We start from the raw sequence: 25,865 nt of genomic DNA on the forward strand, positions 1-25,865 counted from the left end.
CTCCACGTCTTTCCCATACTCACCTGTTCTTTTGATTTGGATGGGAAAGGAAGTATCTCTCTGGGGTTCTGAGGGTTTCCACACCTCCTGGGAGTTAATTTTGCCCCCTCTTTAGGACAGTGCTTATCAGGCATCAGGGTCACTGGCATCAGGCTACACTGCTGTGAGCTGAGGCATTCTGGTTTCTCCCAGAAGTGAAAGTAGACATCTTTTCAGAAGTACTTAGCCGAAAAGAGGATTTCCTAGAATTTTAATCATACCCCTTATGTTTTCACCCAAAATATTGTACTTTGGAGCTGTGCTAATTGACCTGATGTTCTGGTTTTAGATTCATGGTAGTAACCCTCAGAGCTAATTTACACAACGTGCTTTGAACTGAACTTGGTAATGCAAATATAATGTCCTATTAGCAAACTGTGAATGGTTCCTACTGGGATTTGTACAATGATTCTGAGTTCATTATTACTGTCATTCAATACTGTGGATGAGTAGAGGAAAAATAATTAAACAAAGTAGTACTTTAAATCCCAGAGGGAATGTAAAATCAACAAAGTTGAAAACCCAGAAGTCTTAACTTGTGTTTAATATATGCACTCTATGGTAAGAAAAGGGGAAGCAAGGGTGTGTGTTAAATACTCGGCATAGCCACCCAGCCTAATTGGATGGAAAAATTGATACCCAGTGAATAATGTATTTCCCCCAAATGATTCTGTATTTCTCCAAATTTTAGACTGATAGTGTTACATGGAAAATGGCTTAAGAAGTATTTTCTTCTAATCCTCCTTTAAATATAAGTCATCTTCCAGAAGTGTTGCTTGGGGATTTAGCTGTATGACTCCTGCTGATAGCCCTGGAAGTTTCACGGCTAAAATGCACAAACAGCGCTTTGAAAAAGCCTCTTGCAATCCAACACTGTGGAAGCATTTGCTGTATGAGCATTTCTCATTTCTACTACCTGACCTGGTGTTAGAAACAAAATCTATAGGGGACCTTAAAGTTGGGAAAATGTTGAATGTTCCTCAGCTTTGCCTAAACATACAGGCTGGTACAAGTCCACTTCTATAGATGGTGGGCAGTTTGTCCCAGGATTTAAAATTGAATTGTGAGGGAAGACGATGGAAAAAACTGACATATTAGTCAGTCAGCCAGGCAAAGAGGCAGCAGATTAATTTAAAAATTATTCTCTAATGTGGTGAACTGTACCACTTGGCTCTACTCACACTTGAACAGAGTGCCCTAGAAAGCTGGCTGTAACCTGCTAATCTCCTGCAGACCAGTGGAGTTTCTCTTGGACTCAATTCTTCAGCAGCACCTTTCAACCTGCTTTTCATCATTACTTTTTTTCCCTGTTTGACTCCCTCCACTTCTCTTTTCTCCAGTGGTTTCTGGGCAGACTGTCTCTCTTAAGCTATTAACTGTCCAATAATTAGACTGGATACCTGATCAGGAAACCTGAGTCATCTTCTCTATTTTTAGGCTTTGAGACTCACAGAAAATTTCATACCTTAGGTGTCATAGCCCAGGTTTGTTGTGGTCTAGCCAGTGGAGAATTCCGTCTGCCTGTCCACCTTTTCCATGAAGAAGTGGTGAGAAATGGATAGGTATTGTCTGTAGAGCTAATTAGTTTGTCTTAAGAGCGTCCAGAAGAAGTTACTGCTGCTCTTGCACCGTAGTGAGGTTAAGAGAGGAAGCATAATTCTAATCCTAACATTGGACATTTTGGAAGAGCAATAGCCTAATAATGCTGTTCTTGCTGCAGATTTTGGGATATTCTGAATATATGGACCTTGATTTTTGCTAGAGTTGGATTTCTGCCCCATGTCTTCAAAATGCAGGAAATTAAAATTTTCCTTTTCAAGGTGATACTTGAAAAATATTTAGGTAATGAAGATTACATCTTCTAAGCATATGAAACCATACCTAAAGAACATTTAGTATTAGAAAATGTTCAATTAATCTATTATAGAAGAGTCTACATCAGCTATTGGGAAGCTGTTTCAACATCACCAGAATGACCAGTAAAGTGTCCACAAGCTGCTGTCTCAGGAATCCTTACTAGCTTGTACTTAAAAGTTTTCTTTTCTGGAAGTGGCTTAAATACGGCAAGTTTGGTACAGAGAGCAAAACCAGAAGTAAAATCCCTGTGGTATTGAATGATTTACAGCTTAAGTGAAAGAGCAAAGCTGACAAAAGCTGAAAAAGAGGAATTTGAAAGGCAGAGTAGAAACTGAAAAGAAGAAAGGAGGATAAAATGACATGAACAGCATAGACTTAGGAGTCAGAGAGGAAGACAGCTTGGGTTATATGGCAAATAAAGTGTATGAGAAAAAAATCATAGTCAAAAGTCAAGAAAGTGTCAATTTCAACAGAAATTGCTATTTTCAGGGAATTTTTTTTAAAGGCCACTGCATTAAAGCATTCTGCTGCTTTGAAGAATGAGTTCACTCATCCTACTTACAATATAGCAATGCTGAGACTCAATATGAAGGGCAAGACCTTTAATTTCTTTCCTTTATGGGCATTACAGAAGCAGAGGACTTAGGGTTTAATTCAAACAAAATGTGTTCTATTGATGCTGAAACTGTCTGCTTCAATCTAGAAAGAGATTTTGAATAGTAATAAGGCTACTTTTTTCATCATCTTTCTAAGCTAAATATGAATTCTGTCTTAATAAACAAAGACAAAAGGCTACAGGGAGCTGAAATATTTTATAGTTTATCTAGATAAGGAGAAGATGTAGATTTATACCTGGCTCTGGTAAACAAAAGAGGGTGTCAAGGGAGAAAAGATAAGAAAGAGAGGGTAGCATCAGTGAAGATTACATGGTAATGTGAAATGTGATGGAGTTTGTCTTCCATTGGAACATCATTGGAATCCCTTTTTTATTATGCAGTGTAAACAGCTAATTTATAAAGTGCACTTTATCACCCTATGTGAAATCTTATGCCTTCGCTGTGACCACCTTAGCTTAGAGATATTAAAGCTGTTTGCAAGAGCTCTACTGCAGTAGAGTTTTGCACTAGGAAGTTAATAAGAAAACTAGCAAAGAATTTACAGTGTAAACAACATTTTGAAGTCAACCAATTAAATTAATGATCCTGTCTTGAAAGCAGTTCAGAAAACATCTGTCCACTCAACAGTGTGCCCTTGCATCTGTGCCTCTGCCCTTTGGGTGCTCAGGATTAGTAGAAGCACTTAAAGCACGTATGTTCTTGTAGGTACATCTGTTTTGCTCAGCTGCAGTAATTCTCCCACTTACATTGTGTAAATCTCTGCCCCAGCTTTGTGTGTAAGGAGCAGAGGGGCTTTTAAGGCATCACTGCATGTTCATGGTCAAAAGCATCATGTTTACATTGATGTGTCAGACATAGCCAAATATTACTTGTGCATTTAATGAAACTCATATGCCATTATGTGCAGGTTGCATTATGTCAGGAGGAAGCAGCTAGGGCAAAGATTATTAGGGATTAAGGAAAGTAATATATTAAAGCTCTCTTGTCCCTGAAATGGCTGCAGAACAGGCTCTGCTCAACCTCTCTGCTGAGCAGCTTCACATTTTTTCTTGTTTGTAATTGCATTGCAGAAAGGATGACTGGTATAGCCAACAGTGGTCAAATAGTTTACAAAGAGTTTCTGAAAACTTCTGTGTATGTGGGACACTGCGTCTCTGTATCATGGTCTCACTGTCAGCTATTTTTTAAAAAAGGAATTGCTGTTTCTTTGAAGTTTCAAAACCTGTTTTAGATCCTTGGAGGGAACAGCAGTACAAAAATGTAAGCTAGTGCTATTTGCAGGTAATGTTTGTAAGCCTTGGTACAGGAAGTCCCTGCTTTATTTGATGTCATTTCAAGGTTGCTAAAACGTAGCTCGGATTTCTGAATATTCTTTCTCATCACTATTGCAATTTATATTACTTCTAACCTTCAGTATATACCTTTAAGCTCCACTTTGCTTTCTTTAAAATTATCTGAAGGACTCATGTCTTAGTAATTTGTTCTACTATGAAGGTGTCTGTGATTTTCCTTTGTCAGTGATTAAATAGGCCTTTTAAACACTTTTCCCCCCTTTTTGTGTTGCTTTTCAGAGCTCTTATGCTTGTATGCTGCTCTCCCTTTAACTTCTTTTAGTAATCAGATTCTACAGCAGCATTTGGGGGCAAATAACATTTTTCTAATTTTTTTTTTCTCTGTTGCAATGTGGTTTTGTTCTATAAAGAAATTGAACACAATTTCTGTAATAATTAACTGTATTTGTTGAAGTAAAAATATATTTTATCCTTTGACTTAGGGCTGTCTCTCTGTAGGTGCCTGAATTCTTGCTAATTTGTATGGCCTGACTAGCAAGCATGTTGAGGTAGGAAAAGAATAATCAACAGTATTAAGACTAGCATGATATTTTGCTTTTTTTTTTCCTTTTAGAAAAATATATTCTGGAGGGGTTAGAGTGATTGAGAAAAATCTTTGGTTATCTTTCCTTTGTGACCTTAAATTAAGAAGCTGAAGTGGGTTAGTAATGTAATATACTTTTTTAGTTTCAATTTAGGCACTAAAGCATTAGGTGTAAACAGCATACGTGTAAGTTCAGCAGAGCAGCCACCTGAAACCAGCTACTGTGTCTTTTAGAAACCTTTATGTTGTTGAAGGGCTGTGACATGTCCCGTGGTCTATGGATCATCCATATTAGCTGTAAAATATCCTCTTAAGCCAAAAACTGAATTGTGATTTCACTTGTTTTATATTTTGTCTGTCAGACAAAAATGTTTGACCTGTTCCTGCTTTTCATAACATAGGCATTAGCTGTTGTCAGTAATTGTCATGAAGCTGAGCCCATGCATAAAGCCTTAATTGTTCTCTGTTGTTTGTCTTGGATAGCTGTATAAAGGGCTCATTCTGGGTCTTTTTATCTTATCTAACAGTGTTAAAATAAATCTTACTTCCAGGAAAAACTTGTGGCAATTCAAGTAACGAGTTTGAACTCTTCTGGTACCTTTGCACATGTTGAGTCTGGTTGCCTTGTTTGGGTGAGTAATGACTTCCAGATGATGTCTTGTGACTGCTGACAATCTACAGAGGACAAGCTGGACACATGGCTTTCCTTGATGTTCAAGCTTTGCTTTGTGAGCAGAAAGGAAAAAAGGAAATTTTTTTGTTGTTGTTGTTGGAGTGGGGAGGCTGAACAGATGGTCAGCAGAGGATTGAAGTAATAGGTGGTAAACGGGCAGAGAGGAGAACCGGGTAGGAGAAAATATAAGCAGATTGCTCTCTGATACCTCTGCCTTCCCCTTCATTGCTCCACAGTTGCGTAGTAAAGAATGCAAGAGAAATAAGAATAGAAAGTGAAAGGAAACTTTTTGGAAAAGAGATGATACTTTCAATACTAAAGTAGGTTAATAAGATGTGTAACAAAGGGTAAACAATTATTCTGGTGGCTGCAGAGAAGCAAGGAAAACAGGATGGTCCTGTCTATGTGATGGAATGGGAGAGGAAAACTCAATCTTCACTTTCCCATAGGAGACTTCAGGAGCCTTCAATCTCTTTAGATATTATTGGTGAAGATGTCCAGCATTCTTCCAGAAGTGGTACTATACAGTCACTTTGGAGCTAGAAATTGTGCATGAATCCATGTCCTATCTAATTTTAAATAAAGTTAAACTTGTCTGCAATGAAGAAAACCTTTCTGGGGCAAGTTGGCTTATTTATGTCAGCAGTGTAAAGCAGAGAGAGTGTCTTGTTTGAGTAGAGATTTCCCTGAAGTGAGAATGTTGTCATCTGGTATCAAACACATGCAGTAGGAATGGTTTTCTCCCTGGCTTTCTGCAGCCAATTTAAAACTCCATTTAGTGCACTTCAGTCATTTGTAGCTTTTAAATAATTTGTGGAAAAGTAACCAAACCTGTGATAGGGGATCTGCACCTAGCCTGTGGTTACTACAGATGTGGTACAGAAGTTGGAAGGCCAGGAGGATGCTGCCAGACCTGGGGCTGCACAGATGGGTGGTCTGGTGCCATGTGCTTTGTGACTTTCCTTACTCTTTATGTAGTCTCTTAAAGTATCAAAACCAATCTTTTTCCATGTTATTATGAGCTCTGGTGGTTGCTGGGCCTACTGCCCCTTCAGTTTAGAATCAGTATGCTTGCTTTGATACTGTGTAATAAAACAACGCATAAATCTTTACCTGTTTTGGGTTTTTTTTGTTTGGTTTTTTTTAAAGGTAAATTATTTACTGAAACTAATTTGCCTCCTTCTACCTGCTGTCTCCCACATGTAGCATGGAAGAAATCCCTGTGTCAGGTTTGACAGATTTTTCAGAAATTTGAAAGAAACTCAGAAACCATATGAAAGAATGGTAATTCTCTTGAATGTAGGCAATTTAATCATCACAAAATTTGAAGGGTCACCTGTCTCTTTGGATGAAAAGTACTGCATGCAACAAAGAAGGTTCAGGAGGCAGATTCTGGGAATGTCTGTTTCTCAAATGTACCTTTTTATGCAGGGTGGTTTTCCCCTGCTCCTTGTCACCTCTGCAAACCTTTTATGCCTTGCTCAAAGACAGAATTGTCAGTTGTTATCGGTAGAGCTGCAGGCACCTCCTGTCATTTCTCTTTGTACAATCTATTTTCTGTTTTTTATTTCTTTGTCAAACTTCTGTTCATTCTGAGATTTTCCATAACTTATATCTGCCCTGACATCTAACTTGAGAGCAGAATATGGCTTCTCTGTTAAAATGAGTATCTTCTGTATGCTATCTATGTTTAGCTTTAATTTTTTGCATCAGAGGCAAGGTGCCACTTGTCTTATTGCATGCTCAAAATCATTGTTGCACCAAGATCTACAAATTAAGCCATCTGTAAATATGTTGAGAACCTTGATACAAGTAGAAGGAGCATTTTCGTTGCTTACTTCTGCTATGTGTAAAATACTGCCATCATTCCAAATGACCTGAAAAAACTTGGCCAAACTTGGCCTTTACATGATTTCCTAAAGAGAGGAAGCTGTTTCTCCTGGGCTTGCCGTGCCCACCCATTCCCAGCGTGTCTGGAGGTTAGGCTACGCTTCCTCCTGGTCAGGATGTTCCAACATGTTAGGGACAAATTGCACAGTAGACACGCTGTATCCAACAGTATCCACAGCTCCAAGGGGAACTTCCTGAGGAAGGGGAGTTGTTCACACTGTTTCAGTCTTTTCCTGTTTCAGTGCACTATTAGGGGCAAAATGCCATTCTGTCCCGTGTTCTGCCACTTTCGTATTTCTCTATTACTCTTCATAGATTTTTATTACTTCCCATAGTTTTCCAGAGTTAGAGGGTATAAAGTGGAAATATCCTATAAGAATTTAAATGTGAGAAGACAGTGATGCTCCAGATGGAACCTTTAGTTGTTTGCTTCTATGTATCAGAAGTAGTGCCCTATACTATCAGAGCAGTTGACCATCTAGCACTGGAGAGGAAAGTGATGCTGATGGAAATCTTCACATGGACAAGATCCTACATACTCCATCCCTCTGAGAGCTCTGAAAGCAGCGGAGTGTCATTTGACAGTGGATCCCTGAAAGCCCCCTCTTCTCCTGTGGGATGGGATTATGATAAGATCAACATTACTGAATCACCCAGCTGTTGTTGCAGACTCTTTTCCATCCAGAGGTACTGAGGCTGTCTAGCAGCCCTGCATGGTGCAGCCCTGCTGCATTCACAGATCTCAGTCCCAGCAGAACTGCTGCTCCTGAGCTGCCTGCCAGTGCTATGCCATTTGTGTGGCAGGAGATTATCCTTTTCTCCAGGCCAGCTGCTTACAGAAGGAGGGAAAAACCTTGTGATTGAGTTATGGAATAATCTCCAATTAGGCAGAGAATATTTTCTACTTGGTCAAGTAAGATTGGGTTGTGTCTTTAAATGTCTGGCTTTCATTTCTTAGGTTTCAGTACAGATATTTGTGTTTCCAGTTCACCTTTATGTAGTGTTTCTAATTGCAGAATAGTCAGTCCATTTGGACTCCCAAATTTTTGCCACCTCACCTCTGGTGGCAGTAGTTTCCTCAGTTATTTTGTGCTATGTTGCAATGTTATTCAGAGGATTAGTGCATCATTTCTTAGAACAAACCACAGTTACTGGAAAAGACAGATAATAGCTATGTTTCTCAGTATTTACTTCATTACTGGATGACAGGGAACCAGCATAGAATTTTTTTTTCCTTTTTAAAGTATTTACACTTTTTTAATAAGTCACTTATTTTTGTGCCTTTAATCCTGACCTTTTCTGTTCTTTCTACTTGAGTTCCTTGAGAACAATGCATAGGAGAGTGGCTATTGTTCTTTACAGAGCTTGTTCTTTGGGGTTTTCCCCTGTCTGTCTGCAGGGTGCCAAATTGCTTACCACTCTGTAATCCATAATCTTGTTATTGGGGCTTGATAAACCATCTTGACATATAGTTGGGCAGCTAAGATATCATCTCAAGTGTCACTCTTTTCAAGTGAACCTTTAAATATATCAAAGCCATTGTTCAGTTTTTCAGACCCCAACTTCACACATTAATGTAGTACATCTTTCATGACAGAAAACATCAGAATGATTTGTGCAGAATAATTTTCTGCTTTCATTTTCTCTTAGTATTAATAACAATTTTTACATTAAAATAATATAGTGACAGGAGAAGCAACATGTCAGCCTTGTTCACACCTAATTCTCTCCTCGGATCAATGTGTGTCTATGCAGTTATTTTTATTTTTATTCCTAGGTCCTTAAATCAGGTAAAAATGTTATTGAAGTCAGTGGGAATTTTACTCTACCTAATATAATATTTGAGAAGGAACATTATGCTTGTGGATCAGAAAGGCTAATTTTGTAGGTATCAGGCTTGTTATGCAGGCAGGTAATGTCTGGCAGTTCTTTTATGCTGGGTGTTGATGAAGGAGCTATTGCATCTCTTCCAGCCTTTAATTTTGTGTAAAACTATATGTCATTATTCATCCACACTGTCTATCCATAAATAAAACAACAAGAAAGAGAAGAAGAAAATAAAAATTCCTTCTAGGATGGAAGGCAAGAACTTTACTTCACACTTTGTATCTCTTGGACTCTGTGAATGACTTGTCTGGTAAAGAACTACTGATCTGTGAGAACTATTGTGATATTGACTACTATTTTTTAAGATCCTTATTCAATTTTAAAGATTTGTTTTTCTGAGTTGCCAAGCATTTACATCTGGAGCATCCATATGAACACTGGGTTTGAGGTATCTCCAGTCAAATACTCAGGTTTTATAAAGTTTTAGAAAATATCGATCATAAAATCCAAGGCATATCTCATAGTCCATAGGTCTTTTTAAATTCAATTTTGAGGACCAAAAACTAAGAGACTGAAGAATAAAAGTAATGGCACACTTTCATGTGCAGGCTTGAATAATCTCTGTAAGTAATAGAAATAGCATTACCCCACTGGGGCTGCTTTCAGATGAGAAATGACATGTAAAGATATTTCAGAGGAATGCTACGTAAGTTAATTATTTAAAGGTATTTATGCAGCTTCTAAAATGGCAGATTTACATTATGTAGCAATTAAAAGGCCATCAGAGGAGCTCACTGCTGCTCTTCAATTTTGTCTGACCAGAGCTCATTCCAAGACTGGACTTTGCTGCTGTAAAAAGGAAGAAAAATTTAAGATAAAATAAGGGAAAGAGATGCTGACTCATTTTTCTTCAATTAAGACTTCACAAGAAAAGTTTATTTTTAGTCTTAGCAAATAACCTGGTGTTCTGATCTTCTGCGAGTATTTATACTTATTTATTTTAATAGAGAATTTATACTTCTTTATTTTAATAACTCCCCTCCAGGCCAATATAAGCTAAGCATGTAAATCCCCAGAGAACTGGAAAAAGGCAACCTCATTCACTTAAATGTAAAAACAAACCATTTGGCATGCAGAGAAGAATCTCACAAATTATTATTTCTTTTCTTTCTCTGTCATCTAGTACTTTCTTGGCCAGATTGAAAGCCCATACAGTTTCCTGTTTGCATATTTTTACTTTGAAGTGATGGTGAATAGATTCATTAAATTAGAACAAAAAAAATCTGCTAATCTGTTGCTTGTCTTCTATTTCAATGGATGATCTAAAAGGCTGAAGTGTTTGTTGCAGTGCTGTCTACAGTTTGTTGCAAGGGAAGTAACCTTAATCAGATCTTTAAGATATGTTTTCCTCCCAGCAAAATCTCCAGGTCACAGCTTTTCCAATTGCATGGAGAAGAACGCAAGGAGGCAAAGCTAGTCTGGGGAGCTTTCTCTTTCAGCAGCAAAGTTTGCATTTCTTTTAATGTAGTTAAAACGTTTGACGGGAGAGAGTAGGGTTTAGTGATGTGAGGTGATTTCCAAATGAGTGTTAGCTTTTTGCTGACCTACTTTTGACTAGTGGTGTATTCTTGCCCATTACTTTTTGTCATTGAATAATGCTGATATATTAAGCTGTGTGCTTCAAGGGCATTGTAAAATTGCATGTAGGGGCAGGACTGAACTGTGAAAGTGCGAATTACTCTATCAGATCAAACCCAATTAAAAAGTGACAAGCGCAGCAGGAGAAATTGAAAGCAAGGTTTATCTTTCATGTAACGTAAGAAGTCACTATATCGGTTAGAAACAAAGTGAGTGTGAAACAGATTCTCCACCTCTTCTCATCCCTCTCCAAAAATTAATAATATCTGCTGACTTTATTATCAGAAAGAATAAGGCCCTGAGTTGTAACAGCTCATGTTGAAGGACACTGTGACAATGGCAAGAGAAGGGGAAGTACAGCACCCGAACACCTTGAAGCTATTTGCTATCAAAGCATGCACTGGGCCCCAGGTCAGCACATCTGGGGATTGATGGATAGGGAGTTTGCATGAAGTGGTGGCCAGTTTTATAAAGCTATAGTGTGTAATTAAAGAAAGACTTGCTGTCTTGCAGGCTCTGCAGTTATACAGGAAATGTAGGAATAAAAGCATGGTAAGGAAACTGTGAGCTTTTACTAAGCCCTGTAGTTGTTACAGAACTGCTGCAAGCTAGGGAAAGTTATTTAGTCTTCAGTGCCATTGCAGAAATCCTTATAAACCCTTTTGCATAGCATCCATTAGCACTTTTCAAATGAATAATTGGGCCTGTGAATGTATAAACTATTGCAGTTGTCTTTGTACAATGCAATATTGCAGAATCCTGCTTCCCGACTACTGGGGCTGTGTTGGGTTTGTGTTTTTTGATTGTTTCAGTTTCTTTGCTGTTTGGTTGGTTTGTTTGTTTGCTAATCTAATAAACTCGTATATCAAGCAAAACAAAATAAAACAAACAATGAAAAAGTAAATCAACCTTGCAAAATGTGTTGTATACTTGCCATTGCATTGCAGACAGCTTCAGTGATGTGTGACTGCTGTGTGAGTGGTGAACAGCACCTCTGTAGACAGTTGATGTTACACTCCCCTGATGCTTGCTGCTAATGGTATTACCTCAGTGAACTCTGTGTGTGTACACTTCAGCACAGCTGATTTGGCTAATGCCAGGTTTTCAGATCAGGCTTTAGTGGGTGACATTCGACTTTGTGAGGGGAAAAAACCTAACACAGAAGGGGAAAAGCACTTGTGTGTAAGCTGTGCTTGGGGCCATCATGTTGTAAGGAAGGTGAGGGAGATGAGTGGGTAAACTCAGAGGGTACCTGATCCATGTGGCATGTTTTTCCCATAAAAACAGTGATGCTTTATAGGATGCCTCTTCATATAAAATATATATTTGATGTACAATGAATTAAGACTTTAAAAGAGACCAAGTGAATTATGGTCCTACTGGACTTGGACTTTGCAAGCAGCTGTTAGGGAGGAGGGAAGAAAAGTTGCCATATTGTGGAAATGGTTATTATCTAAAAGCCTCCATTTTTCTGGAAGAGGTTTACTTTTCTAGCATTGATGGAGTGCCACTGGTCATTCAAAAGAACAGCTTTGTTGTTATGTGTTATGGTAAGTAGTCTTCTGGAGTGTCTTCTGGGTGAAGAAGTTGTAGGGACTCAGACAATGTTTAGTTCTGAACTTACACACAACTATCCCCCCAGACACCAAACCACAAAAAACCCCAACCTAAATTTCATCACAATCTTGAGTGGTGTTTCTTTTCATTCTATGGTGTTTTGGTTTTATCAGAGAAGTTTGATACAAGACTGATAGCAATTTAAAGGACTGTTGTGCATGGACTGATGCATTTGTTAGGCTGGCTTACTTCTAAAGATAAAGGAGTAATGGGTACTGCATGGGTAATATTTCTTTTTTTGTGGGGATGATTTTTTTTAGCTGTCATTGTTGTCTTTGTTTATTTTTTATTTTGTCAAGAGGAAGCTTCTACGTACCGTCTGTTTGTTAGTCTCGACATTTTTCTGGCCCAACCAGGAGGTTAATGCATTTGTTATTGATCTATTATTATAATATAGATACAATAGACTTTCAAGAAAAAAGGGAGAAGACACCCACACTGCAATTTGAATGTGAAAAAGATTAATGAAATTCTTATTACTAACTGACATGTGTAAAATAGGCAGGTAAGAGATGAGTTGGTTTAAATAGAACAGTTTTACAGTACAGTTATGTACAGCTATATCATTACCTAACTTTGACCTTTATTTTGCAGTGACCAGTGTAAAAGAAAATGCTGAGAAGTACATGGAGATTCTGGAGGATAAACTACATAGGTAAGGATGGTACCATGAAAACCTTTGAAATCTTAAAAATGCTTGTATATGCAGCATTGATATGCATAAAAGTGTTAAGGAACTTGCATTAGAATAATACCAAAAATAGTTCAAAGTAAGAAATACCATATGTGTTAAGAGCTCAGTTCATGTCTGCATTCACCATGGTGCACATAAAAGAAAGTATCACTGTGTTCTCCAGTGCAAAGGGCTGCTCTGGTGTAGCAGTGGCCTAGCCTGAAGTATTGGAGATGTGACAGCTGGGTGAGAAATCACCCTTCTCCTATGAAAAAGCCAGCACTGAGCAGGGCCAAAGTATCCCTTAGCAGAGTTCTGGGCATCTTTAGCAAGTAATGACAATCCATGTAACAGTTTTGAAAAGATGCCAGTTTGGGGTACTGCAGAGAGCAAATACAAACTGAGACAATAGAGATATTTTAAGAACTGAATCCTAATGCAGAATTTATAGATTTTTATGCCTTTTTTTCTTTTAAACAAATGTTAATGTTTCTATTTCCTTCTCTTGCTGTGTGAAGAGGGTTCTAGGTGACCCCTCTGACTTTAGAATTCTCCTTGAAATACCGTTAGCAAATATTACAGTGCTGTTGTAATGGAATCTTCTAGACAGTGAACTTTGCCCTGAATGAGTATATTTGTATTGAAAAAGGCTTTCATGGTTCGTGATTGGAGTTTTTGTCTTAATATAATGTGATCCACCAAATAAGCACCACTTCCTTTTCCATTACTGAGCAGATGTAATTAATAAATTGTTGCCCTTGCTATTTTTTGTTGTATTGATAGAGCAGTTTCTATATATTAAGTTTTGCTCACTCATACTTTTGAATATAGAAATACTTATTTTACTCAACTCATAAAGTTAAAAGATATTCCAATATGAATGAAAAATGATGGAAACAGACCTGAAGATCAAGCTTTGTTTCTGTGTGCTGCTTAACCCTCTCTTAACAACATTTTTATTCCATATACTTTAGTCCATAAGTTTAAGACAAGTCTTAAGGACTTTGTGTGCTGTCTTTTTGAAAACTGTACTCTTTATTAAAAAATTAAGTATAGCGACATGTTTTGCTGCTTCTAGAGTGTATAGATTTAATTAACACATCAGGCTCCCAAAAGGATGTAAATTTCTCTTTAAATGGTAAATACTTAGAGAAGCCGTATGTTTGTTTCTCCTTCCAGAGGTTTATCACTTAGAATTTGCAGGTCCCAGATGGTGAAGATTCAGTCCTGAACTTGTTTTCCAAGATGTGCAAATGGTACTAGTCTAAAAATAGTTCAAGTAATTAAGAGCTAAAAATTTGTTTTAATATAATAGAAAGAGAAAATCTTTAATGTTTTTATCAGAAGGAACTTTCCAAGATATCTTGAAAAATATTTTATTTTTATGCTAATAAGGTGGTTATAGATATTTGTTTTTTATAGGTTCTTTGTAATTTCTTTAAGTAATTAGATACACCTACTTTACAGCTTGGGCAATAAAATAGAAAAGCAAGCTAGAGCCCAAGAGGCTTCCCCAAACCCTGCCCCTACTTACAGCAGTAACTTGAGAGAGTTTCTCTTCTTTGGTGTTCATATAGATGCTCAGATTACTCATTTGTATATATCATAAGCTAAAGAAAGAGTCTCTAAGGAAAGTTTAAAGAGTAAATTTTAAGATTACATTTTAGATGGAGATAGAATTTGCATCTGGCTCATGGATGCACTTTTGGGGAAGCTCTTGAAATCAAAAGAGAATCAAGTCTGGGTAGCATGAATTCAAATAAGCCTCTAAAGCTTTTCTCCAGATGAAACCTATAATTTTGCCAGGTAATGTTTCGAATAGAAACAGCCTAGATTCAGAACCCTTCAATTTAACATACAGCTTCAAAGTAAAGCAGAATTATTAGAAATGTAATTTTTGACCACTTTGTAACAGAAGGAAAAGGAAGTTAATGAAGAAATCTCTTAACAAAACAGCTTTAATGAAGATTCAATTTTCAGAAAACCAATTTTGTCAGTAATTTCTCTCCCCCCTTCCCTTTTCTCTTTTATTTTCTTAAGAAAAAGTTGGAATATATTCCTCTTGTCCTTTTTTTTTTTTTTTTTAATGGTGGGAAGGGAGGGGAGCCTAGTTTATTTGCTGGAATACCTGTTGCAGGGGTGGTGGTTTTTGTTTGTTGGTTGGCTGGTTTTTAAAACAAATGCAACACTTTTCACTGTGACCTAAATGATGCATCCATTGTCACATAGCTTAATAGAATATGTTTCATTAGGAATGCTACTCTTTTGATAATCTTGTATCTAAAGAAAAAAATGGGAAAACATGCATTGACAAAAAATGGAAGTATGTTCAGTAGCTGATAGTTTTGCCCCAAGGAAGGTGAAGCACCCACTAAGTACACAGATTACTTGATGTTGTTTTTTCCTGATTTAAAATACAGGTTATATTCTGACAGTAGACTGACAGTCATTGAAGACAGTATCCTCCAATAAAAGAATGAACAAGTAGCATGTCTAATAATGCTGCTGGCTATCTCTTTCCTAGTCACCAGCATACATCATTCTTCAGTTTATACATGAAATCATTGGCTGCTCTCTTGAGAGTGTAAATACCATTGTTTACCTTCTGTTAGGAAACAGGAGATGTGCAAAAGTGGTGAGAGGATAATAAAAATGAGTTCAGCAGAGACCACTGTCTGTATGAATATCTGAAGTACAAGTAGTTTTGTGTGGGTAACTTCAGCTCATCACTTGAGCCATTTAGGAGGGATTGTACAGGAGAAGTTTGCAGTTATTGCTCTAGCTCATTGAAATTCAGATGAGCATCTTTTCATGGGACCTTTGTTCTGCCACACAAAGTAGGTTTTTGGGGTTTTTTTTATTTCACTTATTTATACACTGAGTGAAGGTTTTGCTAGCACTTTTTATCATTACCATGAATAAAGTGGACTTCAACCATCCAACTCTTTCAAAAACCGCCAAGTTCTACCACAAGTGAGCTTTAGTCATGTAAATGGGTGAGGGTCACAAACTGATCCTAGTTAGAGTGCTTTAAAGCCATTAAAGATTTCATCTTGAGCTGTTGGTGCCTGTGTGTCATGTTACAGAAACTGATGTCTGCTATAGGGAAACTGCTGTGCTAAGGCTGCTGAGTAAGGCTTTCCAAAAGGTTTTCCCTCTTGTCTGTGGAGCAGCACAGGCATGCTTGGGAGTGCCAGATGGTCTGTGGTAATTTTGTGTAACCCATGACCCCCCTCAGTTGTGCTGAGGGCTGTTCCAGCTGCTGGTAGTATCTTAGCAGTGCACAGGTAGGACTGAAATGTCATCTTTGCCTGCCTTCCCCCAGGACTGTGTGTTTTCTACCGTGCTTCCAAGAGACTTCACAGCCCCATCCCTTGCTGGATAATGATCTGATCTTATTTTGCTTACCAATAGTTCTGCTGCTGGAGTGTTAAAATGCAGGTTAGACAAAATACTAGATTCTTCTAGTGACTCATTCTTTTTCTTTCTTCTTCCCAGCTGGTCTAAGTCATACACAGCTGTGAGAACATTAGCTCCAAAATTCTGAGAAGCAGGCACTTTATATGTGGTGATGCATTCCTTTATATCTCTTGGCCCACATGGTGATGACTTCTAAATCCCTTATCATAGCTGCCTCAGGCTGGAAACAATTTTTTTGTACCAGCTGATGTAAAGATGACATTTCTTGAGCTGAGGGAATTTAATGTGATTGTACTGTTCTCCAGACCTCAAATGATTATGCTGTGACTTCCATTCATCACAAAACCAGGGCTTTTAAGGGGCTTTTCCTAATTCCCAGATAGGAATAATGAAATTATTTTGGGGAAATAATATTGTTCAAGAATAACTGGTGACAATTACACAAAGGTGTTTTATTGAGCTATTTTCTGTGCTATCCTGCAAGAAAGGGGAAATGCATAAATATAACAAGATGCAATACTGCAGTTGACTGTACTTTGCCATTGTGTAATGATACAGTGCCAGGTAACTTTGCAAATGTGTGAAAAACCTTTCTTCTTTAATTTACTCTTTTACTGTTTGTCTTGGGTTCATTTTCTGTTCAACAAAACAATTTTGTTTTCATATTAATGGTGCCTTTACTTTTGCTTATGAATACACAGTAGGGAAAATATGGAGTCTTACTCTGATGTAAGTTGTGCTCATCTGCATGGCTCCTCGTTCACTGAGGTGTTAAGATAGTTGGTGTGATAAAGGCAACTTCCATTTATTGAAGCAGCAGAAATCAAGCCCAAGGTCGGTTTTACCTCATCTCATGTGTGGCTTTTTTTAGGAGTTTCAATCAAATGTCACTTGCCTAGTTCAGAGCAAATGTGGCTGCAGCCTGGTTGCTCAGACTGCTAGGACATGCACGTATTCTGTACCAGAAACAAGGGTTTCTCATGCAGGAAGTGCTTTTAATGCATTTGAGGGTGTCATCTTCACTGAGATCTGCCCTTCAGGCAAGATGTTCTGAGGGTCCCATGCCATAAGAGGACAGGTCAGGATTAAATGCCACCACATCACGTTCCAGTTTACATGAAAATGAACAGTCTTAGAAGTTCCTGTCTTTCCTTATTATTCACTGTTATCTTACATACTGCATGCTTCATGTCTCCTTTATAAAATACTAAGTTTCAGAAATGGTTTTGGGAGCAGAACTGGGCATGAATGCTCTGAATAGCACAGCAGACTAAAAGGACAGTGTTTCATACTGCTGATGGTCTTAAAGGTGGTTTCAGAGCACATCATAAGGACTGTGTATCTTTGCAGACTTGTAGCTCTCTTTCTCCGTTGCTCCTGTATGTACAGAATATTTTGTGGTTTAATTTAATGTTGATTATATAGTAATTTTCCCAAATGTTGTTTGCTTATGACTTCAGGCTGTTTATGAGAGGTCCTTTTCTTCATGAAAATGTGCCCTTGGATGGCAGTGGAATCACTTGTGTTGCCTTCTGTTGCAACAAAGGACTGCAGGACTAGGTTCGGTGTGATTAACCTAAGTACTGAAAATTTGGAACATGTTTAGAAATTGATGCTGCATGAAGGGAATGTGTACATAACTTGCCATGAATCTGTACATAACAGATTCATAAATTTGGAAGAAATCTTTGCATTCTCCAGTGACATTTAAAGGTATTCTGCCTAATCATGTTTTGCTGTTCTTTAGAGTAAAATAGTTTCTCTCAACCATACTGTGTAGTTTTACCACACTGGTGGGTACACAAAAAGCTTTCAACCACTACCAAATAATTTCTTATGTTTCAGTAATGTGAAGAACACATTGCGGTGTCAGCAAATCCTCATGGGATCACTTTGGACAATCCCTTCTCCTTGTTGTGAACAATACAGCTGCTTTGTTTCAGTTACCTTATTTTTCTTTCCACATAATAGAGCCTATCATGAAAACAGGACTATTGTTTCTTAAAGGCTCATGTTTTCCTGATATTCTTTTCCAGCCTGAAAAACATCAACTCTTGTCATACTAGTTACTTTGCTGGGAAAATATTATGATATTACAAATTGAAGGATTATGACTTTCAGCCATGTAACTAGTAACAAGAACATAGGAACTTGTGACTAACAGTAACATTTTAAAGGTGTTTCTATACTATAGCAGAGGGGAAATTTGGCAAGATCCCACTGATTTCTTGGAACTATTGTAGTGAGGGAAATTTATTTGCCCAAAATACAAATAAAAGGAGCTGTGAATATTGAAAAGCAAATTGCTAAGTGTGTTAGTTAATAATTTACAGGTGATTTTTTGGTTGCTATATTGTCCCAGTCTTATTGGGAGATACGTCCTCTTTTTTTAGTAGTTCAGGAAAGTTTCACAGTACTGAATCCAATTAACAAAGAAGTAAAATTTAAGTATTCTTTCTTGTTCTATTTCCCCCTCTGCTTTAAACATTGTGCACTTTCTTTTTTGTTCTTTAATTGCTCTGTCTTGATGTTAGCAATCTTAGAAAGGGACTTTCTGATTCTCCTCCTGCTCTTCCCTTTATTGTGGCTCCTCTGTCTTCCTTTCTTGGACTTTTCTCATTTCCACTTTGTGCATTTTAATCTTACCTTTGTTTAATTTCCAACTTTATCCATTAGGACACCTAGTTTTGCCTATCTCTTTTGTGCTTCATGGAGCAGGAGGAAGTTGGATAGTAGGAATACAATAAGGCACTTTCTTCACAGAAACCCTGTTCTCACCTTTAAAACACATTAGATAACTTTTCAAGCTGTCTTATTCTGCATGACCACAATGCAGGTTCTCACCAAATATCCGTATTTTCTTCTCAATCACTTGCATTATATTTGAAAATGTTTGCAGTCTCCTGACAAACTAGAGCATCTTGGAAGCTCTTAGTAAATTTAAATAATGTCAGAAGAAATTTGATGGTATTGCTTCACAGAAGTGGATTAGCCTGGATTAAGTGGGTCTGGAGGAAAGGGGGGAATCTTCACTATGCCTTTCATTTCTGGTTATGGAAAGTGTAGCTAATGCTCACAGGGTGTGGAAAAGGAAATTGTCACTATAGTAGTGCAGCAGATTAGAGTTTCTAATCATGTTTCTGCAGCATAATGTACCTTTTATCATCAGTGTTATCTGGTGCCATGTGCTAGTGGAGATCCTTTGATAAACTCTTGTTTATGCCAGGGTAGAACTCTCTGTTGCCAGCCTTGAGCTTGTCCTTCAGCCCTGGCAGAACTAATACCTGTCTAGAGATGAAATGCACGTTGCACAAGCAGTAAAATTGGAGGGCAAAGAATGCAATCTGCTTCCTACACCAAAGATATTTTAAAAAAAAACCAGACAAAGCAAAAACCAAACTGAAAAACACCCTCACTACAATTTCTTGTCTGTGGCATTTGCAAGATAGGAGATAATTGCATTGATGGAACCCATCATGCCTTTTTTGTCACTAGCAGGAATCTTCTGAATTTGCAGTGATAAAATTAATTTTTTGCTAGAAGGGGAGGAGAATGTTGTTTTATATCCTAAGGAACCATCTGCTGGTTTAAGGTGTGGAGGGAGATTTTGCAGAAAGGGAGGGATGAGATAGGTTTTTGAGCCCCACAATACTCTGGGGTAAGAAGGCATAACACAAAAATTACTTTTTCACTTTAAGTCCCAGTAGAGAATTAGCATTGCACTAATGTATATGTGTTGCACATAACATTTTTAGTATCTGCCTTCAATAAAACATGGTAAGAAGTGAAGAAGGGCACAAGAATTAAGAATTCAGAAATTGTTATTGTCTTTTTTTTTTGTTTGTTTTTTGCCTGTTCAGAGATGCTGGGTCACAAATACTGATTTTTAATTGGGAGGTGGGGGACCTGTGGCACATGACCCTACTGTTTGATAAAAAGTAGCAGAGAAAGCTCTGTTCTTTTTAGCTGCTCTCAGCATTGAAACTAGATCTTTTTAAGAAAAAAAAAAGAAAAAAAAAAAAAAAAAAGAAAAGGTCAAATTTGAGGCCAGTTTCCAGTGCCTCAGAGCTTTAGAAAAAGCAAAGCACATGGTTGAACAGCCTTTACTAACTCCCTGTCCATATTAATTCAGGTTTCATCCAAGGCTTTTTCCAAGTTACTGAATTAACATCAGTAGTTAGTGTGCAGCATTGTCAAAGACAAGGTGACAGGGGATTTTGCTGCTTATTCATGGAAAATCTTGCCCTTTTTTCCTCTAGGCTCTTCGTCTTCCATTCATTTGATTCTTAGCATAGCAAAAATTGTCAGAGGGCAAGGCATCTCCCCTTCCAAAAACATAAAAGCCTTTGCTTGAAAATGAAATATGATGAAATTTCTCAGCCTCTCTAGCTGGCTAGCAATTGTGTATTTTGTTAGGATTTTGTTTTACTCTGTATGCCCTTTTCTTATGCTGCATTGTTCTGGTGCTGGTCAGTGGTGCCTGCAAAGCTGCAGTTCACCACTTTGCTGAAATTCAGTCTCGTGTCACAGTCTCGTAGTTTAACCCCAGGCAGCAGCAAAGCCACCCACAGCCCCTCACTCCCTTCCCCATCAGTGGGATCAGGGAGAGAACAAGAAAGGTAGAAGTGAGAAAACTCATAGGTCGAGATAAAGACAGTTTAATGGGGAAAGTGAAAGCTGCACCCACAAGCAAATCAAAACAAGGAATTAATTCACCATTTCCCCTGGGCAGGAAGGTGTTCAGCCATTCCCAGGAGAGCAGGGCCCCCTCACACAGAGCAGTTACCTGGGAAGAGAAATGCCATCAATCCAAACATGCCCCACTTCCTCCTTCTTCCACCACTTACATATACAGCATGATTGTTGAAGGGTCTGGAATATCCCTTTTGTTAGCCTGGGTCACTTGTCCCAGCTGTGTCTTCCACCTTCCCTACACCCCTAACTTAAGGAAGTGTGACAGTACCAAAAGCAGAAAAGGGCTTGGCTCTGTGTAAGCCTTGCTCAGCAATTACAAAAACATCTCTATATTATCAACCCTGTGCTCAGCAAAAACCCAAAACACAGACCCACATCAGCCACTGTGAAGAAAATTACCTCAGTTAAAACCAGCACACACAGTAGTCCTCTCTGCTGCAAACTCTTGCGTCATTAAGAGTGAGAAATTCTGTATCACTTTGCTGCTTTGGTGTGCTGAGATTTCCCTGTTTTGGAGCAAAAGTAAATTTTTTCTTATCTTTTCCCCTAATCTCTTGTGCTCTTCTTGCTTGAATTATATGAATTTTATTACGAGTTTATAATGCATATTATTTTTTGTTTGTTAATTAGTGATACTTTTCAATGTGGGGAGGATCCCATTTTATGAGTGGTGAATGTGTACCATGACTGACAGCAGTCATAGATCCTTCCTCTTCCCCAAGAGTAGGTTCTTGGCTTTTTGACCTGGAAGCCTGTACAATTTCTCTTGAAGATATTGATCCTAATGTATGTTTGCATTAATGAAGGGAAGATTGATAGAATGAACTTTGGTGGTTTGTTTTTAATAGTTTTCCATTTCCTATGCAAAAATGTTTTGGCTATGACATCATATTTTTTATAACAGCTCCGCTGTGCTTCACAAAGATTGTTCAGCCACTAACTTCATCCTAGAATTTTCAGAGGGAGTTTGAAAATGAGATCCAAAATCAACAATATGAGGATGTATTTGCAGTGTGCTGTGGCTGCTGAGGAGTTAAATTTGGCACTCTGTCAACCTAAAGGAGAGTGGTTTCATCATTCCCTTCCAGTAACAAGGAAAAATGCAGCAGAATATAGTGTTAGGTGAGAGGCAGTCTGAAAACTAGGGACTGAGTCTGAGAAATTGATAAAAAATATCCCTTTACACAGAGGACAGTTTCCAGTAATTTTATTGGATTTTTCCCAGTCCTACTAAGAAAAATAACTGTAAACTCTTCAAAGCGCTTCTCTTTGCCCTTCAGCATCACCTGTGCCTTGCCCAGCTCTGCCCTGCTGTTGACTTCTCTGTGGGCTGATTTCATGCAAATCTCAACCCATCTTAGCTGTGAAGATAGACTGTGAGGGGGAGGGAGCGATAGCAAAGCTGTTTGTCACCTCTGGGTCTGTGGCATTAAGCTTTTCTCTCTTACCAGGTGCTCTTGGTGGCTGCATCTAAGTGAATACATGTAGTCAAAAACAGCTGCTCCCTTCTGAACTTGGCAAGAGAAATGTTGGGAGGTGGATGTGCATTTTCCTACTGCTACTGTTTACCAGTGCATCCCTGAAGACAAGATTTGAAGACAGTTTGTACAATTACAGAGGCTTTGTAATCTGTCTCAAGTGGGATTGTCACCAACAGTAGTAATGGGTGTAGAGCAGTCAAGGAAGATGAGGATGGATGCCTGACATCATCTGCCTGCTGTCCTGCAGTGCTGCTAAATCCTCCTGTTCTCTTTGGATGATATTTTGCACATAGCTCTGGCTGGCCAGTTAGATAGAAACAATGATAATTAAACAAGTAGAAGATAAAGTATTGCCATCTGCATAGCAAGATGCAAGGAGTATGAAGATGTAGGATAACTATTTTGCATTCAGCTGGGACAGTCCTTCCTACTAGCATTTGGAAGTTTTCAAATTTGTTTCAAAGTTTCCCAGTTTGCTACTGGGGGTGTACTTAGAATAGCCCAGCAATTCTAAGTGTTCTGTCAGCAGCAGTGCAGGGTTTTTGTAGCTAGCAGGGTGCAGCCAGGGAGAGTCTGCAGACCTTGCCCTTTTGTCTCTTGCTCTTTTTGATCCAGAACAGGATTTGCCTCCTGAACCTCTGACTGCAACTACAACAGGTCATATGGTGCCCTTGGATGTTTCAGAGGAACTCTGTAAGCATGTGGCTATTGATGTCAGTCTTTGGCCAACACACTCGTTTTTCCAGGTGTGTCTTCCTGGTTACAAAAGCTGAATTTCAAGGTACATTCCTACATGATGACAATATATCATCTCTTCCAATTGTATCTCTTCTAAAAAGTTATTTCTTTGCCCTGTGTTTTGATCATTATGTATGCTTAATTCCTGTTTGGGCAGTGGTACACAGGATGATTCACATCCCCAAATTCCCTTGACAATGAAAGTCTAAATCTCTCATGCTTTCAGAGAGAGAAGTATATTTTAAACTGTTTTATATCAGAGAACAGAGGTGAATAAAAATGATAGGAGAATTGTGAATTCCTTCTATGTGCTTCCTAGCACTGTGGTCAGAGAATGTAATAAGCAATAAGAGATCAGCCTCATTATTCTAATCGCTTTGAAATAAGAACACGTTCTTCTCTTGGTATAAATAGCCATTGCTGCTATTGAAGCAGTGTAGATTTGTGGCAGCTGAGAATGTGGCCTCAATGCAAACGCTGTGCTTTCTTCCTGTGGCATACTTTTAGAAACAAATGTGTTGGATTAGAACTGGTTGTGACTCTGAAAGCCATTGAATGACTTCTGTTTTAGAGGAGGTCACTAGAAGTGGGATGCTTTGTGGGGCTCAAGCTCAAGAAAGTATTGAGGCCTTTGTAGGAGCTGAGCTGAACAGAGCTTAGATGGATATGTAGATACTGAGATGCATGTTTTTCAAAATTAGGACCTAATTCATGCCTCTCCTTTAAATCTAATTTGGGATTGAATATTAAATAGTGCAGAAAAAAATCTCCTTCCAGCAATTCCTATCCAGCCAAAATTAATGATGTTGTGGGGCTTTGCTGTTATTGCAAGAGCCAAAGGCAAGCAGGATACAGACTGAATTGTCAGAGTTAGTGCCAAACTCGAGGGTGTTTTGCCAGATTATGAATAAGGTGAATGATAAACTAGGGTTGAGAAGCTGACTTTATGTGAACTGCTGAATAAGAATAATTCCCTGGTAGCTTTCTCCTCATCTATCAAAGTTAAGTTTTATAGTCTTAGAATAGATTATTTGTAATAGATGTTTCAGTGGAGGTAAGGGCAGAGGACCATTTATTTTTTTAAAGAGAAATAAATAGCCCTGTAAGCATGTAGTAAATTTTTTTGCATTATAGATTGTTTAATATGTTAAAGATAAATTGCAAAGTAAATACAGGGACAAAATTGAATTATAAATGCTCTCAACAAGATGCCTTCCTTCTTCCCTTGTAAATTACTGAATTTCCTGCATTCGGCATATTGGTCCCATTCCTGCATCCACCCTGTGTTAAGAATCAAAGTGAAAACCATTAGCTGCAACAGTCTATCATTTTGTGTTTCCAATGGTGATAATTTAAGTATAACACAGTGACATTGAATATTGGTAAAAAGATGACAGCCCGTGATTAAAGTTCTGCACCAGGTAAAATAAATGGCTGGAGCATTGAAGACAAAAGGCTGGAAGTATTGTTTGATATTGTGTGGTGTCTTGTTTTTTAATAACACTAATCAAATGTCTATTGATGGTCTTAAGCACTAGATATATTGTTTTTAACAGGCTTTTTGAGAAAGAAAACCCAGACACATAATATGTACATTTCACATAAAATACAAGGTGGTAGTTCTGTCCTGAAGTTGCCATATCAGGATAGGGGTTTTTTTTCAGAAAATACACCAATTCTTAGCAAACTGGTTTTAGATTTCAGTGTTAATCTTTCAGTATCCTCTATGCAGTAGTTTTACTGAGTGGGAAAAATAGTGGATAATGAGTGTAGTTGATAAGCCTAATTTTTTAAACCACATTTGGCAGAAAACATTGGTAGATATTTATTTATTTATTTTGTTTGTTTACTGAGATTACTGTGAGGGGTCATGTATTTTTACATGAATATTATTTCTTATTTGTTGCTATTAGCTTCTGTCTATGAAAAAGTCTGCATGGAAAGGAATTTTTAAAGCAATATGAAGGCAGTTCAAGTTTATAGCTTTTGCGAGGTCTGACAAAATTCTTTAGAAATCTTAGAATCCATCATAGTAGAATATTTACCCTTTTTTTATTAATTATGCAACTTATAGAATTGGTGGTATAGCCTCATTATTAACATATACAAAATGTCTTTGTCTAAAGACACTCCCCCAAGTAATAGAGTGGCCGCGTTACCTTCTAGGTAACAGACAAGAGAGAGGGAGAAAATAGAAGCAGTGAAGAACAGGGTTAAGTTAACTGGAGGGAATATAAGGACCTGTAAGGGTTGTCCCTGCTCCCAGACTCACAGAAATACTGTTTCTGGATTGGAAGTTCAGATACGGGCAAGCGGAGATGTGAAAGAAGCAAGGAGCATGCAACAGGCAGCAGCTGTCTGAAGAAGGCTGTGCAGTGTTTGAGTGGTTGCCTTCCAGCATGGCATTTTTCCTTCCAACACAGTGGTACATTTCTGTTCCATTGTCTAAGTGTTTTTTATACTTAGCATAGGGTGTCTCCAGTGTTAAATATCTCATATGAGAAGGTGTCTGTATGTATTTTGGGTTTTCCACTAGGACTTGTCTGAAATTTGTGAACAAGGAGGGAGCTGAACTGTTGCTCTTCCTTTTGCTCACCAAGCCAAGAAGTGAGATCTCCTAATCCCAACACAATTTAAGACTGTGGTGGGTGTTCCATAGCAGTATTGTAGAGGTTAGATCACTCAACAAGGACACAGGATATCTGGCTTCAGGTACTCTGTCTACTGCACCTCCAGATCTACTCTGTCCTGAGGAGATGTGGGTATCATAGCCATCACATTAAGGGCTGGTTTGGGGGCTCTGCTCACCTCTTCCCTCAAATCTG

The 25,865-nt window shown here is 38.2% G+C and overlaps 1 protein-coding gene across 4 annotated transcripts in view; it reads left to right on the plus strand.

The window, feature by feature from the left end:
- The window catches only part of DISC1 (DISC1 scaffold protein), a 191,135-nt gene that overhangs the window by 134,273 nt on the left and 30,997 nt on the right, over positions 1-25,865 (plus strand). For all 4 annotated transcript variants that reach the window (XM_077782108.1, XM_077782110.1, XM_077782111.1 and 1 more), the window contains exon 10: positions 12,628-12,688. In XM_077782108.1, the coding sequence (XP_077638234.1) occupies positions 12,628-12,688 (61 nt within the window). The remainder of the gene's footprint in view (positions 1-12,627; positions 12,689-25,865) is intronic.

This window comes from Lonchura striata, chromosome 3, assembly GCF_046129695.1.
Source record: "Lonchura striata isolate bLonStr1 chromosome 3, bLonStr1.mat, whole genome shotgun sequence".
In the NCBI taxonomy this organism is placed as follows: Eukaryota; Metazoa; Chordata; class Aves; order Passeriformes; family Estrildidae; genus Lonchura; species Lonchura striata.